Genomic DNA, 16,679 nt, shown 5'->3' with positions numbered 1-16,679 from the left:
ATATTAATAAAATTTTAAAATACAGATTTATTTGTTTTTATCAATCCATGGTTTGTTTTTTTTATCTTCACTTATACCTTCTCTAATATGGTTGTGTCTCAATGTCAGGTCAATGAGGTGTATGATCTGCGAAAGAGTCAATGAAGCAACCAATGATACATATAGTTGTAAAGCTAGTATTGCTTACACTGAACAACGAAGCGAACCCTTGCTTTGCCAAAGGGAATTTTAAGATATCTTGATAAATATGATGATTCGATAGGAATTTTGAAAATTAAAAAATGTTATGAAAATATAGCAATGTTTGAACATTAATGTTTATCTGATAATATAATAATTGTATTTGTTGTACTGTTTAATACGAAATTATTCAATTTACAGAAACAAAAAGCCATCAGCTATGCTTCACGGTTGAAAAAGCTGTGATGTCTCTAGTACCTCCTATACAGTATGTATCATTGTCAGTTTCTCATTACCAAGAACAGAACTCGCCAGTAACATTTTTCAATTCGTTGTCCAGTCATGTTTAGTCGAGTCCTACAGAGAGTTTGTCGCCAAAGCTACGTTAATAATCAAAATGTAAGTTACAACTTCAAAGGTCACTAATGAAAGCATTCGGCCTCGGCGGGTTTAGGTTTAACACAAGCGTTGCAGTTAGGTAGATCTAAGTTACTGAGCCTAGGCTAGGTCTAAAGTTAGTTGTTAGGCTAGGTCCCAGGCCTAACACTCAAAGTTTTAGGCCCACGTTAGGCTGTTCCCTTCAGTCATAGGCTTTGCCTAACTATTTTTTAATCATCTAAACCCAAGGCTCAAGCCAGCTTGATATCTCAGTGTGCATTCCATTATAAACATGAACAACCCAATCCCCAAGTCATATCATGCCTCCTTTTTCCATGGTTGGATTGTTCCATTTATTTATTAGGGCCCATGTACAGCAACAAAGTTGTTTGTCATTCTCCAATTATTTCAAGAGTGACAATGCACATCTTTTACTTATTTAACTTAATGTAAATAATTGTTAGTAAGAGATTTCTATGCAATTACAATGATCCGGTGTGTTGTCAAAGGACAAACAACCTTGTTGCTGTCAAAATACCCCTAAAAAGTAATGTAATCCAACAAGAGATGAGACACTTGATCAGCCTACTGTCTTACAAAACGTTTTGCCCATTTCCAGAGATAAAGCAGTAAAAATTCAAACAAAGTTTTTTCCCTGTCATTGTAGGCTAGCAGTAACCAGAACCAAACTATCAAGCAAATGCATGCACTAGCAAATGTCTTGATAACAATACATATAACATTGAAAAACTATGTAGCCTATGCTAGGCCTATAGGCTACAGTAGGGCAATTCCATGGTAACGGAAGGACATTGGGACTAATTTTCTGACATTTGAACAAGTATATCATGAATATCCCCATTAATTACAACAAATAATTGTCATCACTGACTAGCTATAACTACATACTTCAATTTCCACATATTTTTTTTTACACAAACCCTTCCCATTTTTGAAATATGAATATTAATGAGGTCGGTAACGGAAGGACAGCAAACGGACAAGGGTTTTCACACGTCTTGAGTTTATTGTAAAACTCTGTGAATTCTATGGAGTAATCTTACTTTAGAGGTGAGAAATGTTATCCCAATACTGTTTCCTATACTGTACCACTTTCAATTCTGAAATTGTTGCTTTGGTTTTCTAGAAATATTGTGCTAATTAAAGTTAAATTTGGTAACGGAAGGACGGTAACGGAAGGAAAATATGTCCACTCAGTTACAGTGTGCAAAGAAGAGTATATCACATGTTGACACAATAATAAAATTGTCAGAACCAACATTCCAATGTGAACTATAACAATGTATTGACCATCCAAAGCAAAAATATGGAAGTTATTTCTAATTATTAACTAACCATATTATCTTAATTAACTGTATGTCAATAACTGAAAAAGCGAAACTGAAAAAGTTGAAGCAACTATCACTATATTCAACTGAATTTATTCTAAAATGTTAATCAACTGAAGCTGAAGTCCTACTACTTAAGGAATAATCACCTGCTAATTAATGGGAAGTGATTGTATCTGAAAGTACAAACAAATTATAACGCTTATTAACGGTATCAATACCTGAATTTTGAAAAAGTGAATCCGAAAAAGTCGAGGCAACTACAGTGTATCAATTTACTCAACAAAATTTAATCTAAAATATAAGTCAACTGAAGCTGAAATCCTACTACTTTTGGAATAATTAATGAGAAGTAATTATATCTAAAGGAACAAACAATCACACAATCTTCATGCATAAGCATGCAATGTTACTCAGTGATACTGTGGACAACCTAATTCCCCTCTGGGATAGCTTCACTGAAAATTGATCTCTCCCTGTTGTCCATGAATGGTAGCAGCTTCACAATTTGATCCTCCGTGACCACTCCATATTTGTCTGTGAGATCCCTTGCAACATACACTTTGCCTTCCTTATCACCCTTGTGGAGATGGGTCACATACACTTCCTTTTCATGAACAAGTGCTACAAACTTGTATGATTTGCTGACTTCATTTTCCCCCACATATTCTACAAGAATGAAGTCCCCACACTGTGTTGGTCGTTGAACTGTAGGGGATTCAGGGGCACTACAAAGCTTGGACCCCATCAGTCTATGTGAAGAAGTGGATAAACTGTGGCAAGTTGAACGCTAAACTGTACACATTTAGCCTTGAGACATGAAAAGAAGTGTTGGCTGCCCTAGTCCAGACAGTCAACAATAGATTATACAATCACACCACCTTAGTAGATATAAACATCACTCTCAGAGTCAACAACTCCAACATGATGTTGTATACAATATATATGTATGCATGCAATGATATTTACTTTTAATCATTGGCAAATGACTCAATAATCTGACTGGAAAACAAAATTGTCCTTCCGTTACTGTCCTTCCGTTACCAAAATGGTAACGGAAAGACAGGTTTTAATCAATCATAATGAACAAACGAAGAGGACCAGGGTGAAACTAATTATTTCATTTTGTTGGCCAATCTAAACTTGCTTTGAAGATGAACATTCATTTTAATCATGCTGCAACTTTTCCTGAAAAACTAAAAAAAGTTATATTTTCGGTAACGGAAGGACATTTCAAATGGCAAAAATACCGAAGGCCACTGAAGCGGAACCAATGAAGAAAAGGGGCGAAAATATTATCCATCCAGTTTTCCATGATCTATACTCTCACATGGTAGTGGCTGATATCATTTATATACTCCCTATCAATTAGCAGTGACCAATAGTTTTTGTTACCAATCATCCAATTTTCTGTATCAACTGATGAATATTCAATTACCCATATATTTTCATTCCAAAATGTATGAAAATTGCATTTCTGAACCTGATTCTGGAAAATATGGACTCTTAGCTTTCATTTGACACCAAATTTACTATTGTCACACACTTTTAATTTTTTGGGTATCATGTCCACTTTCTCATGGAATTGCCCAGTAGTGAAAAATATTGCTGAGCAAAAACCACCCAAAAAGCAATTATTGATTTCATGGTATTTGGGTCATTCTGTGAAGTTAAAGGCATTGAAGACTCGCTCTGATAAAGTTAAATTTCCGTTGCTTGCAAATGACATTTTCTTCTTGTCGCTACAAAATGCAGACAGTAATATGTGATACCTTGTTATCTTTTATTTAGACCTGAGATGTCCACGCTGCTATGTACACTGTGTTGTGGGTATTGACCGTAGCTGTATGTATTGACTGTACACTAGTGTCTAATTACCGACGGTAGCAAGTTGTGTGTGTATTTTCTAGGATCGATGGTGGTGTCAAACACTTCTGTTACACCTCATTCGAAACTAGGTCAGATTACCGACATGAGTCTTCACACCCTTTAAGGCACAAAGCATGACATCAATGTCAACATCTCAAAATGTTTTTTTGTCTCTCAGGAAAAAGCATTCTTTGTCAAATTTGGTAAACACATGCAAGATGTAGTATAGCTATAGATAATAAATATTGCAAACTTAAAACTTTGTAATGTAGTAGTGAATAGAATGAATTTGTTTTTGTTTTGCTATAACTTAAAGGGGAAACATTGAATTGACATAGAACCTTCAACTGTGGAAATGTCAAGTAATACTTTCCTCCCGATTGCCAGATTGCGTAGCCAATTATAAATTTGTGAAATCAGTGTTTGCTGGCGATGAGATACAAAACTCTTTGGATTGTCCTCTTGTTTTATTTTTTACTTTGTTTCATTTGACAGGTCCAATATGTACTTCCAGTTTGTAGAGGATGTATCGCTTCAAGATTTTCTTCATCAGAAGTAGCAGATGGTTCCAAAGACTCTGCAACTTCACCAGGTTTGTAAACAGTGTGAACAATATCCAGCATAAGTCTGTAAAAATAGTAAATTATTAAGTAATTGTTTACCCTTTCAGAAAAGAATAGTTTAAGTATTTATTACTGTGGTTCATTTCCATAAAACTGGAAGTATTTTTGGCAACATCCACTCAAATATGATTAAGGTTCAACAAAATTGATAGCTTATATGCATCATTATAGGATATGGTGAAAAAAGGTGAAAGGTAGTGAGCTAGCCAGTGTGTTCTTGAAATAACGTGATTGAATATGTTTTTATAGAACTATTGTAGGTGTGTTCAGTTAAAGCTACTGTCACTTCTCTGGGTGACTCTTATCCTTGCTTGTTGATAATACTTGAATATAGTGCTTGGTACAGTACTATATATCTGCAGGTCAATTTTTTCATTTCATATTCCATAGTGGTTGATATGGCAAATTGATATTTCACATACAACCCTTTTTTTACTTTCTCCCCTTCAGTAGCATTTAATCATGGAAGTGAATCATTAGTCCTGGAGAGAGAAGTTGCTTGTCCCCCTCATCTGCAGAAACCGCAGGCCTGGTTAGAATCCCTAGAGACAAGAGAGAGTAAAAAATTGGCAATAGTGGACCTTCATCCAGATGTATTTGGTACATTTCCAAGGTAAAGAGAGTATTTAATATTCAGCTTCAAATATAATCAGCAGTACGTATTCTGAAGAAACTTTGCTGGTTTCCCTCTGGACAATTTGGGCGGTCTTCTTTTGCAGTTGTCCAAACATCAGTTTGGTTGTCCAAAAGAGTGTACAGTACATAAAATGGACTGCATGAAAGAATGCTTATGGTCCAAAAACAGGGCAAATATTTATGGATTTTTTTCTGGTTGTCTCTCAGCCCCAAATTTAGAAAGTTGTTGCAGCAGGTTGAGTTCTCTTTCCTTTTTTGAATGCAATGCTGTGTGTAAAGTGTTCATCTCATTTTTTTTTCTCAGTTTCATTTAGACTTGTCATCAATCATCACAGTTTTGTGGTAGTGGCCATGGTTGTCATTGATTTTTTTACTTTCACATGGCAGTTCATTTATGCTCTCACAAGGAAGAGATGCATCATATGGTTATATTAGATGTGGAATCTCTCATCGACACCACTGACAAGTTTATCAACAAAATTATTCAGGTTTGTAAGAGGGGGAAAAAATATTGGTTAGAACTGGACTACAGAATTACAAACCCAATTCCAGCCAATCGTTTCTTTGCTCTTTCAAATATGATAAAAATTTCTCAGTCAGTTTCTGTTGATTTTTTACTAACACTGAAAAACAAATTGAAATAGCAATAGATACATGTATGTATTTATATAATTATCATTAACTATGACTGGCAAATGTGACACAAGCAATTTTTGTTAATTGTCACCTTTATAATTATGTCTCATGTGATGTGGTATTTGTCAATAGTTTAACTGTTAATTCTCTTATTTTGTTATCTTTTCTCATCCACAGGCTTGATATACTCCACAGAAACATAGAATGGCAGAAAGTATATAAAATTATAGTAAGTACCTGGTTGGAAGAGAGAACTTTGCTGCCATCTTTTCTATCTTTTTTCTGTTTGCCTTCATGCGAGTACTTTTCAGTGTTTTCTCAATGTTAGACGTTATCATCTTCTGCTGAAATATTAGAAAGATTGTACATCAATGATAGGCTGTAATACAAATAAGAACTTCTCGTTATTTGACATAGATCTTTTGTACAAATTAGAAGCCTGATGTTTTCACTTAGGTGGCTTTCTGTTCGCTTTTTCTCTTATAGAAAAGAAGTTTATTGGGACAGTTTTGTCTCTTGTCAATTCTTTTTCCAATCATAATATTATAAGCTTCTTAGCCTTCCCTCATCTCATAACACTTGACAGTAGATAATTGGCTTTCCTTGATTTATTTACTTGATTTTCTGTAGGATGTAAGGAAAGAGAAAACAAGAGCAGAATGTTCAGGTGGAGGAAGAAAACCCTGGCGGCAAAAAGGAACAGGACGAGCAAGGCATGGAAGTATAAGATCACCAATTTGGTTGAAAGGTAACCTTATTTCATTCTGTTTCATAACCAGATACTATTGGCTTTATTTTTTTCATCTCTCTATTGTACTGATCCATTGCTGAAGTAATACCATTAAAAAGAGGTTTATTTGTCTAATGTCTGTTTTCTCACCCATTGCCATAATCGGTTACATGGATTTACTGTGCCTCTCTCTAACCTCTCTCGACTATTCCACCTTCCCATCTACCTAGCTTATATTAAAACCAGGTGTTCTCAATTAATTTTATACCAGAACCAGAGAAAAGCACTGGTTGAAGTAAAGGTGCTTGAAAGAATCAAAACCTCACTCTTCCTAGTTTGAGCAATTTGCAGAGTAGGCCAGTATTAGAGAGTAAATGACAATACAACAATCATTTATATATCATTGACAACAAGTTGGATCAAAAATTAATCAAATTGCTAGGCAAAATCTTCTCAATTTAAATATAACTTGTTTATCAAGTGGCATCTAGGTTCCAGCTTCAGTCACCAAATGCCTACTGTAAGTATTTAAAGCATTTAGCCCCATCAGAGATAACATTAACAAGTTGAATATAAAGGTTGATAAATGGAGATGACATCATGCAGCAGGGATTTAATAAAAGGCACGTTGAAGTTACAAAACAAACAGAATGTAACTTTAAGTATAATTATTGATCCAGTATCTGCCTTTGTGGCTTGATAAATTGGTGATTTATAAACTAGATACATCGGATAAGTACATCTTCTATAGACATACTGTTTGATATTCAAAGTTTGGTTTCAAACTGAAAAATATTATATTTGGTAGAATCCCCCCAAGTTATCCAAATGTGAGGAATAATTGATTGTGTCCAATTCCATGAAGCATGACCAGGTCTTTCAAAGCACATGCAGAGTTGTATGTTCTTTGTAGTACAGGCCGAATGTGACCTTTTTTCTGCGACAGCATATCAAGTAAAAGCAAGGTGTTGTTATTCTGTTAATAAACATCACTGGGTTTGAGAAGCTTTACCTTGATTTACTTAGATGTAGTTTTCTTCTCTAAAACCAGAGTAGCACATCTATACAAATACAATAACCTGTGATGCATATTCATCACCATCTTAACAGCATTAATATTGGAAGCAAAAATGAGAAAATGTGTTTTCTTGCCTGCTTTTATATAGCAAACCTTAAATTAGCATAATGCATTTTAAGTTGCTAAAATTTATCAGTATGCCTAGGCTGACAGAATATTGAATGCTTAAAAAACATTTCAAGTATTCCAAGTTTCAAGAATAAATTAACAAATGGATTTATAAGGCAAATGGTAAGCATGAGGAAACTTAAAACATTCAACAATTTTTGTTCAAAATATGTTTCATTATTGATGTTATGAACATTTAAGAGGAGAAATCTCAAGTTGTTACATCTCAAACAGCTTTGAATAATTGACTATTTCTACACTTAAAATTTTGCAGTTCAATTTATTTTCACTTGTGTACTAAAAAAAGGATGTAACAAGAATCAATGCCAAAGTATAAAATGAATGAGAGCTGAGGAAGCTAGATGCATTTACTGGCAGCTCCCCTTTACAGAATTAAATGCAAAAGAGAAATAAAAGCAATACAAACAAGATGAATGTGAAAGAATTTAAAGAAAGCAACAAAAAAAACCCTGAAAGATACCTTGTCATGTTTCAATACTGAAGAGGAATTTAAAAAAAAATCAAAACAGTATGTGTAGCGCTGGGGTTAATGGTTCTTGAAATCTGGCCGCAATCATGAAATTAGATTGAAATGTTTGTTAAAACTGTTATTGAGAAGAATGTGCAGTACCAGTTTGAAGTTAAATCTAAAGCCTTTGGTAGCAGTGTCATGGATTCTCTCATGTACAGGAAGTTTCCTTCAATATCCTGTTAAGTTTGTTGCTAAGACACATGTTTGATTCATGGATTCTGTCATGTACAGGAAGTTTCCTTCAATATCCTGTTAAGTTTGTTACTAAGACACATCATGAATGTTTATGGATTCTGTCATGTACAGGAGATTTCCTTAAATATCCTGTTAAGTTTGTTGCTAAGACACATGTATGATTCATGGCTTCTGTCATGTAGAGGAGGTTTCCAAAAAATATCCTGTTAAGTTTGTTGCTAAGACACATCATGTATGATTCGTGGATTATGTCATGTACAGGAAGTTTCCTTCAATATCCTGTTAAGTTTGTTACTATGACACATGTATCATTCATGGATTCTGTCATGTACAGGAAGTTTCCTTCAATATCCCGTTAAGTTTGTTACTAAGACCAATCATGTATGATTCATGGATTCTGTCATGTACAGGAGGTTTTCTTAAATATTCTGTTAAGTTTCTTGCTAAGACACATGTATCATTCATGGATTCTGTCATGTACATGAAGTTTCCTTCAATATCCTGTTAAGTTTGTTGCTAAGACACATCATGTATGTTCATGGATTCTGTCATGTACAGGAGGTTTTCTTAAATATTCTGTTAAGTTTCTTGCTAACACACATGTATCATTCATGGATTCTGTCATGTACATGAAGTTTCCTTCAATATCCTGTTAAGTTTGTTGCTAAGACACATCATGTATGTTCATGGATTCTGTCATGTACAGGAGGTTTTCTTAAATATTCTGTTAAGTTTCTTGCTAAGACACATGTATCATTCATGGATTCTGTCATGTACATGAAGTTTCCTTCAATATCCTGTTAAGTTTGTTGCTAAGACACATCATGTATGTTCATGGATTCTGTCATGTACAGGAAGTTTCCTTCAATATCCTGTTAAGTTTGTTACTATGACACATGTATGTTCATGGATTCTGTCATGTACAGGAGGTTTCCTTAAATATCCTGTTAAGTTTGTTACTAAGACCCATTCATGTATGATTCATGGATTCTGTCATGTACAGGAGGTTTCCTTAAATATCCTGTTAAGTTTGTTGCTAAGACACATCATGTATCATTCATGGATTCTGTCATGTACAGGAGGTTTCCTTAAATATCCTGTTTGTTGCTAAGACACATGTATGCTTTTTACACAGGTGGCAAAGCACACCCTCCTAGAGGTGGTAGAACCTACTGGTATGTCCTTCCTGCTCCCATTAGAGCCTGGGGGCTGAGGATAGCGATGTCAATCAAACATGCTCAGGATAATCTTTGTATCGTAGACTCTCTAGATATACCCAGCTCTGATCCTCAGGTGAGTGTTCATTCTAAGAAAGCAAAATGTAAATATACTTCATTTATTTTGAGTTGAGTTTATGCGATATGTAATATATCTTTATGTAATGAATTATGTCATATTTTTATCATTTCCCTTTTAATTACATTTCTATTTTGTTTTCTTTTAATTACATACCTATTTTTTTTGTTTCTAATTTCATACATATTTCGGATAACATGTTAGTATCAGATGTAGACAGCCGACTTAAATTATTCATCCACAAAGTATTTTGTTAGCAAGTATTTCATCATTCTGTGGAATGCTCTGCAAAATGTTCCTTGGCAACAACAAATTCATTTTCATTCTTCATGGAGATCTGCTTACACCAGATATTTAGTGAGTCCTTACTCGTACACAAATTCTAGTAGATATTAGCAATCGTGCATAGATACTATTGAGTATTAGATACTCGTACTCAAGCTTAGAGGCTACACTCCTACTCACACCAAGGGGAATTCTACTTGTATTCGCACTCGGACTGTTGTGCACTTACCTCAAGTCTGACTACAGCATTCCTTTGTACAACCAGAAAGATGTTAATTTGGTGGTTTCCGTCAGATAAAAACATGTTACTTCAAGTGAGTTGGGCTCTTAGACATAAACATGATAGGTTACAAGTGATGGTTTGACACACTTTTTGTTTGAGGAGCAGTGAATGAAAAGTTACTTATTTTAAGCAGTTTTTCAATTTATATCAAATCAAGCTTTCAACAACAAAGGGCACACTTTGTAGACAAAGCCTGGAAGATCATAGTTTCGTCTATATTACGCTTTGCTAATACTTTGCCAAGGACAACAGAGTATGTGATGGTATTAGCACTGAAAGAGAGGATATATGTTGATTAGGACAGGCGTCATTTACATAGGCATCTGGCAAGGCCATACCAGGCCCTTAGTTATTTCCAAGGCAATAATTTTCACTCAGGTGTGGTGCTGCCACACAGATCCTTCTTCTCTGCCACAGAACACTGGTCTGTTACCAGTTCCGCCCAAACCCCCCATCCCACCCCACCCATCTTAAACCTGTGTAGGGGACTCTGTTTAGTGAATGTTTTATGAAAAAGCAGCAAAAGTATCTAGGGTACAAGTGTTCATTCCAAAAGTAATGATTTTTTTGGTATCTTCAATAATCTGTGTCTTTTTTTTTTCTTCATTATTTTGTAGTATTTAGAGGACATTGCTAAAGAGAGGTACTGGGGAGAATCTGTTTTATTTGTAGATGAGTAAGTATCAACTTTCAATCTTTTTCTTATTTTACTCAAAAAAATGTTAACCCCTGGTTTTTTTCTTGGGGGAGGGGGGGGGGTGAGGGAAGGGATTTGATCTGCTAAAATTTCATCATAGCACTTTAAGACAATGCTAAAGCAACTTTAATAAGATGATATGTAGTTTGATGTACAATAGTAGAGGCTGTACCACAGAGAAAGACGATGAGAAAATGTTGAAATATAAATTTATCCTACTTTGTTTTTCTCTATACATTAGTCAATTGAAACAGAGTCATCACGTTCCCTGTAGTTATTGTTGTTTCTTTTTGGTTGTAGGTCATAAATATTCATTACCTTAATTAAAAGGACCAGTAGATGCGATTTGAGTAAATAAAAAAAAAAAATTAAAAAAAAATTGAGTCAGCTTAATAGCGAAGGAAACGTTTAAGTTTGTACAGTCATTAATCTATGGAAATGTACTTTTCTACATCTTCAATGAAGGTGATAATAATGATACAGTCCAATCAGGTTTCTTGCAAATATCTACTATAAACGTTTGACTTGCCACGAAGGGTACGGAGAAACTGAGGCCGATGTTGTAATCTGGGATAGGCCTAGGCTATATTCTATAGGCCCAGGGCAGTATCATGAAAAAGTATTGTAGGATTATGAGGAATATGAAACTGTTACTAATGTTAGCACAGGCCAATGCCTATATGCCTCAGCTTTCAAAGCTACCATCCATATGGGTGATTGAAATTAATACACATAGCAAGTGGAGCATTATTATCACCTTTGTTGAAGATGTAGAAAGTGTACATTTCCATAGGTTAATGACTGTACAAACCTTATACATTTCTCCCGCTATTAAGCTGATTCAATTCGTAAGCATCCTTTGAAAGAGACATTCACATATTCTGTACCTGTTCATGTAGTTAGCAGGATTTCTGCTTATCCCTTAAATATTTGTATTGACTTGCTCCTCCAGATGTGCACACCTGCTTTCATCTCAATGTATCATTTGTGTTTGTTCATGCCTTGATACTGTCAATATTAGGTTTAGTTAGTAGGTCTTTGAAACAAAGCACAAGTTTTGTGTTTTTATTTAGTCTTTTTTTTTCAAAACAACTTTTGTTGAAATAAACTTTCATCAGTTGTGTGGCTAGGCAAGGGTCTTTTAAAGTTTTGCTTCATAATTGGACATATTTCTAGTTATGAACAATTTTAAGTCAGCTTATGAAGGCAAATGTAGTTTACAATAATTTGGTCACAAGTGCCATCTGTGTCTGAAATTATAATCATTAATTCAATTTAAATAACCACTTGGCCTTTTTTTCACCATACAAACATTACTTCAAACACACAAATAAAAAAAACTGATTTTACAAAGGTCTGACAAATATGTTGAGAGTCACATTCATAGATTCTCTTTAACTCACATTAAGTCAAATAGAGCCAAGGAATTACTCCTTCATTCCTTCCCTTCACTACATCACCCCCACCCCTCCTACCTTCTCCCTTCCCTCTCCCTTTCCCCACTCTTTCCTCTGCCTTCTTTCTCCATACCTTCTTCTTATTTGAAAATGTTTGGGAAGCCGAAAGAGTAACTTCCACAACCTTATTGTACAACCAAAAAAGGTTTCAATAATCTCACTTTGCAGTTTAAATTGAAAGGTTTAATGACACAGACCTAAACTATATATAGTTAGCAGGTATGAGATATGGATGTGAAAAGCTCTCCCAAGAATCACAAGTAATTAAGGAGAGGTTTAGATTTGTCTAGTTGAACAGTCCCCAATAACATGTTGTGTAACGAAATAGATTCAAGTGAGACTTGAAGTAGCTGTTGTCCAAGCTGTCAACGTCATGATTAGGTTTAGATTTGTCATTCTGATATAGCGCCACCACAACAGCCTTGCTTTTGCAGCTGTGATGGGATGAATTGAATACTGAGGGAATTATATAGATTGTGTACACAATCTATGCTTTCAATGGATTCATGTAATTATCACTGTCATATCTCTATATGGGGGGAAAATTGACAAATTCATTTGAGTCACTTTCCTGGCTTCATGACAAAACTGGTTTTGTGTATGTATTACTTGTCACCAGGTAGACCCTAATTAGCCTAAACAATTACTTCAATGCTAGAAAGGAAATCTTTACAACAATACATACAAAATAGGAATGAAGAGTTTTGAGGACCATAAGCGCTTCCAGATTTGCTGAACGTACATACAGTTATGTCTGATACCCTCTGAATAGTACAGTCCCCTATTTGACTAATAAATGAGCTGTCCTTTTCCCTCATTCAATTAAATTATTTACCCAACCTTTTTGCTTTGCTACATATTTATTCAAATTATTTAGGGAGAGAGTATTATCCGTAGAAAGTCGATACATCGCTCACGCACAGCAAACTCTACAAGATCGCACAGCATATCCCACAGAGTACAGTAAACAGTTCCCTCAAAACCCCCTGCTGGTACGATATCGCCTTGTTCTAAATACCCCCTGTAAGTTAGCAAGCTCGGCAATTAGTGGTGACACGGATAACACCAGCCACTGGGAGGCCAATCACTGCTCCATTCTGTTTGGAAACAAGGCTTCATTAGATTTAAATTGCAGTTATATTAAGGCCTCAGGTAATCAAGTGACTGCTGGATGCTTTTACATGAGATGTAGTTCACCTTCTGATAAAGAAAAAAAAAATATTTTCGGCATAACATTGTACGGTCGTTCCTCAGTCAATACACAATAGTATTATACGGTACAGTATTATACAGTACAAAGTACATTCCACACAAACCTATAGCAATAACTGTGAAGTAAATCTTGGAAATAAATGATTTGTTAATTTATTTTCATTAATGTGCTATTAGGTGCAAGATATGGTATGGAACTAAGCCTTGTGTAAGATGTAGAAGGATATGGATTACAATGAAGTGGATTATTAGAGAGAGAAAAAAAAACACCAAATTAGAAAGTTTCTTGAAATTACACATCAGACAGTTTACAGTAGAAATTAACAACTAAATGAAGGTCTGTCAGTCTTTGATACCAAGCAGGGTAAAACTATGGGTGTAACAGAATGAGCAAATTCACTTCAAGTCAGACTTATATGGAAATCACTATAGCAACAAGTATTTTCATTGCATCAATGGCACTGCATATTTTATGAAATGTTGCCTGAGCTGAAATAGCAGTGCATCAATTTGTAAAATGCATTGACAACCCAAATTTGATGCAACGTCATGGATCTATTGCTAACGATGCATTTAAACAATAGGTGGCAAACACCAAAAGTTGTCCATGAATTTTGCCAGTTTGTTTTCAAATATTACTTTTTTTCTGGTGGTTCTGTCACTCTGAATAATATTTGGAGACATTTAGTACTAGAGTTAAATTACACGTGCATTTGTACCCAAACAAACGACCAGTTTAAGAAGGTATACATCACAAGGCAACAGATTTCCAGATCTTATGGTGTACTTGAACAAGTACATTATTGGCACATAGTTAGGAGTGTTAAATTTTGATGTCTCTGTCAGGGAATTTCATTGAAGATATATGGCAATAAACTACTTCTTTAAGTGTGAAAAGGATCGACCGTTAGCTAATTTACCTATAAAGCATCACCATCATACATATAATTCATACACAATTCTGTCTGTAAAAACAGTAGTGTCACTTACTTTCGTATTGTTTGCCACTCAAATATTTGACAATATTATGAGGTAATAGTTGGAATGTTGCCAATAATATTTACCACATCCTAAATCAACTTTTGCCCTGAATGTGTTTCCTGTGGCCGGGTAAGATAATGAGTTCAATCAGAAAGTTACACATACATGTTTGCATCATGTTAAAATGTACAGTTTGCCAAATGTCTTTGATAGAAGTAATTACGTTATAGCCGGCCTTGATCGAAATGTCTCTGACAGTAGACTTCCTTTCATGTTGTAATGACTTGCCATACTCGTTAGTGGTTTATTGTTTTTATATCTATATTTCAATTGGACATGACAGTTTATGTATCACTTCCCGTGCATCTAGCTTTTTCTATGAAATTTGTATGACCAAACTTTTTACATTTTAGCTATACATTCTTTACATTCAAATCTGTTGAAAGTGCCGTCTAATTCTGCATAAAAGAATTAGTTATTGAATTTTAATTCTAATGATTGTTTAACAAACTTGGCTTCTTCATAAGACACATTTTTCACCCATATTTTACTTTGAATTTTGAAATTTCAATTGAAGGAAAACAGAAATCATGTGAAGTGTTTGTCTTCTTCAAGTTGATCTTTCATTTATTGCTTCAGATAATCAGACAAATGGATAGGTAGGCAGGAGTGACTCTCAAATGAAACAATTCTGTAACTAAAGCTGCAAATGTTTTACAGACAATTCAATTAAACTAATTGCTAAGACAACTAGCCATGAGAAAATTTGTCTAAACGAGTCAAAAAGGATGTGATCTCAAACGAAAATCCGTCAAAACAGTTTCTATAAACTGACACAAAAATTACAACCTGTCATCAAAAACTCATGCCAGTGTTTGAGTGTTATACAAAAGAGTTCCTCAATTGTGGAGCACTTTTTATGTAGTGAGAAAACAATTTTTTTGTCATCAAGCTGTTTCACATCAGTACGTTTTGAGTTGGCTGTTAGCCTTAGGGTGTAAAAATCCATTTAATCAGACACATTAGATCAGTCTAGGTTCGCAGGGCATAAACACCTCCATTCCTCTTTAGTTTCATCACTCGATATGTAACACAGGCAGAGTAACGAGCAATTAACTCCCACAATGCTTTTCACCCGATACTTTAAGGCACATAAGGCAAACCTTTCAAAATCTGTTACATTTTAACTCAAAGTAAGTGATCTTGAGTGAAAGTTTGACAACTTGAAACCTCCAAACTGACCTGGTGAATTGTTGACCCACATTTAAATGTGTCTGTAAATTAAAGGACAGCTATATAGTTTCATTTTCCAAAAAGTTCTTTGCCTTAAATGGATTCTCCAAGTCTGCCAAATTTTACTTAAAAGCAAATTACAATTGATCAAACTAAGATATGCACCTTACCTAGATAAATAGTAAGTTATTAATTAATTTGATTAAATTCTCAACATAGTACTAGTAATTATTTGAATTACTGGCAAAACCTTCACAAAGCTTATTTCATTTATTTATTTCAAGTGAAACTTGTCTAGTCAATCTGATGACCTATATATCTTTTCTTTCTTTTTTTTTTCTTTTTTTCAAAATGTTTTCAACTTTTAGTGAGTTTTAGTGGGTTGCTGGGGAAAGTATAAGCCAGAGAGAAGCAAATCTGCTTTTGTTTTTCATATTTTTTGCATATTTCATCAAATGTTTCACAATTTTCAAAGTGAAAGAGGTGATAATTACAGCAACTGTGCATATGTATATGCCATCATGTTGCACAAGATTGACCAAACAGTGCTTCTCCCTCAAGAGTCTTTCGGCATGTTGCCATGATTGAAACAGCTAGATTCCCTTATGGCATAGTATGTGTGTTCGTACATATGAATCGCAGCATATCATTACAGACCTTTGTTTTATGAACAAAACATGGACGCCCTAATTGAATATACTCTGTACCCTGCGGTCGTATAGATGGAATTACATGTTCCCTTTAAGCGTCCCTTACGGTATTCTGTAATTGATTATTGCTTCTGGTAATGATAGCAGTCCTGGCCCGTCATTTCATGTTCCCTTAACTATGCATCCTCTATCATTGGCAGTCCCTTGTGCAGTTGTCTATGTTCCTTTCAGCATTCCTGTGTTCCCTCCTCCCCCCCCCCCCCTTTCAACT

General features: G+C 34.8%; 1 protein-coding gene across 3 annotated transcripts in view; it reads left to right on the top strand.

Annotated features, from left to right (window-relative positions):
• The first annotated feature begins 431 nt into the window (after positions 1–431).
• The window catches only part of LOC139971556 (large ribosomal subunit protein uL4m-like), a 30,107-nt gene continuing 13,859 nt past the window's right edge, over positions 432–16,679 (top strand). For 2 of the 3 annotated variants that reach the window (XM_071978136.1, XM_071978138.1), the window contains exons 1-7: positions 432–579; positions 4,272–4,368; positions 4,850–5,012; positions 5,849–5,900; positions 6,302–6,419; positions 9,450–9,607; positions 10,796–10,854. In XM_071978136.1, coding sequence (XP_071834237.1) covers positions 523–579; positions 4,272–4,368; positions 4,850–5,012; positions 5,849–5,900; positions 6,302–6,419; positions 9,450–9,607; positions 10,796–10,854 — 704 coding nt within the window. In that variant the 5' untranslated portion in view covers positions 432–522. The remainder of the gene's footprint in view (positions 580–4,271; positions 4,369–4,849; positions 5,013–5,848; positions 5,901–6,301; positions 6,420–9,449; positions 9,608–10,795; positions 10,855–16,679) is intronic. The other variant, XM_071978137.1, reaches the window with a different exon arrangement.

The sequence above is a fragment of the Apostichopus japonicus genome, chromosome 8 (assembly GCF_037975245.1).
Source record: "Apostichopus japonicus isolate 1M-3 chromosome 8, ASM3797524v1, whole genome shotgun sequence".
Taxonomy (NCBI): Eukaryota; Metazoa; Echinodermata; class Holothuroidea; order Aspidochirotida; family Stichopodidae; genus Apostichopus; species Apostichopus japonicus.
The sequence above is the reverse complement of the archived record's forward strand: the minus strand, read 5'-3'. Positions and strand labels throughout refer to the sequence as shown.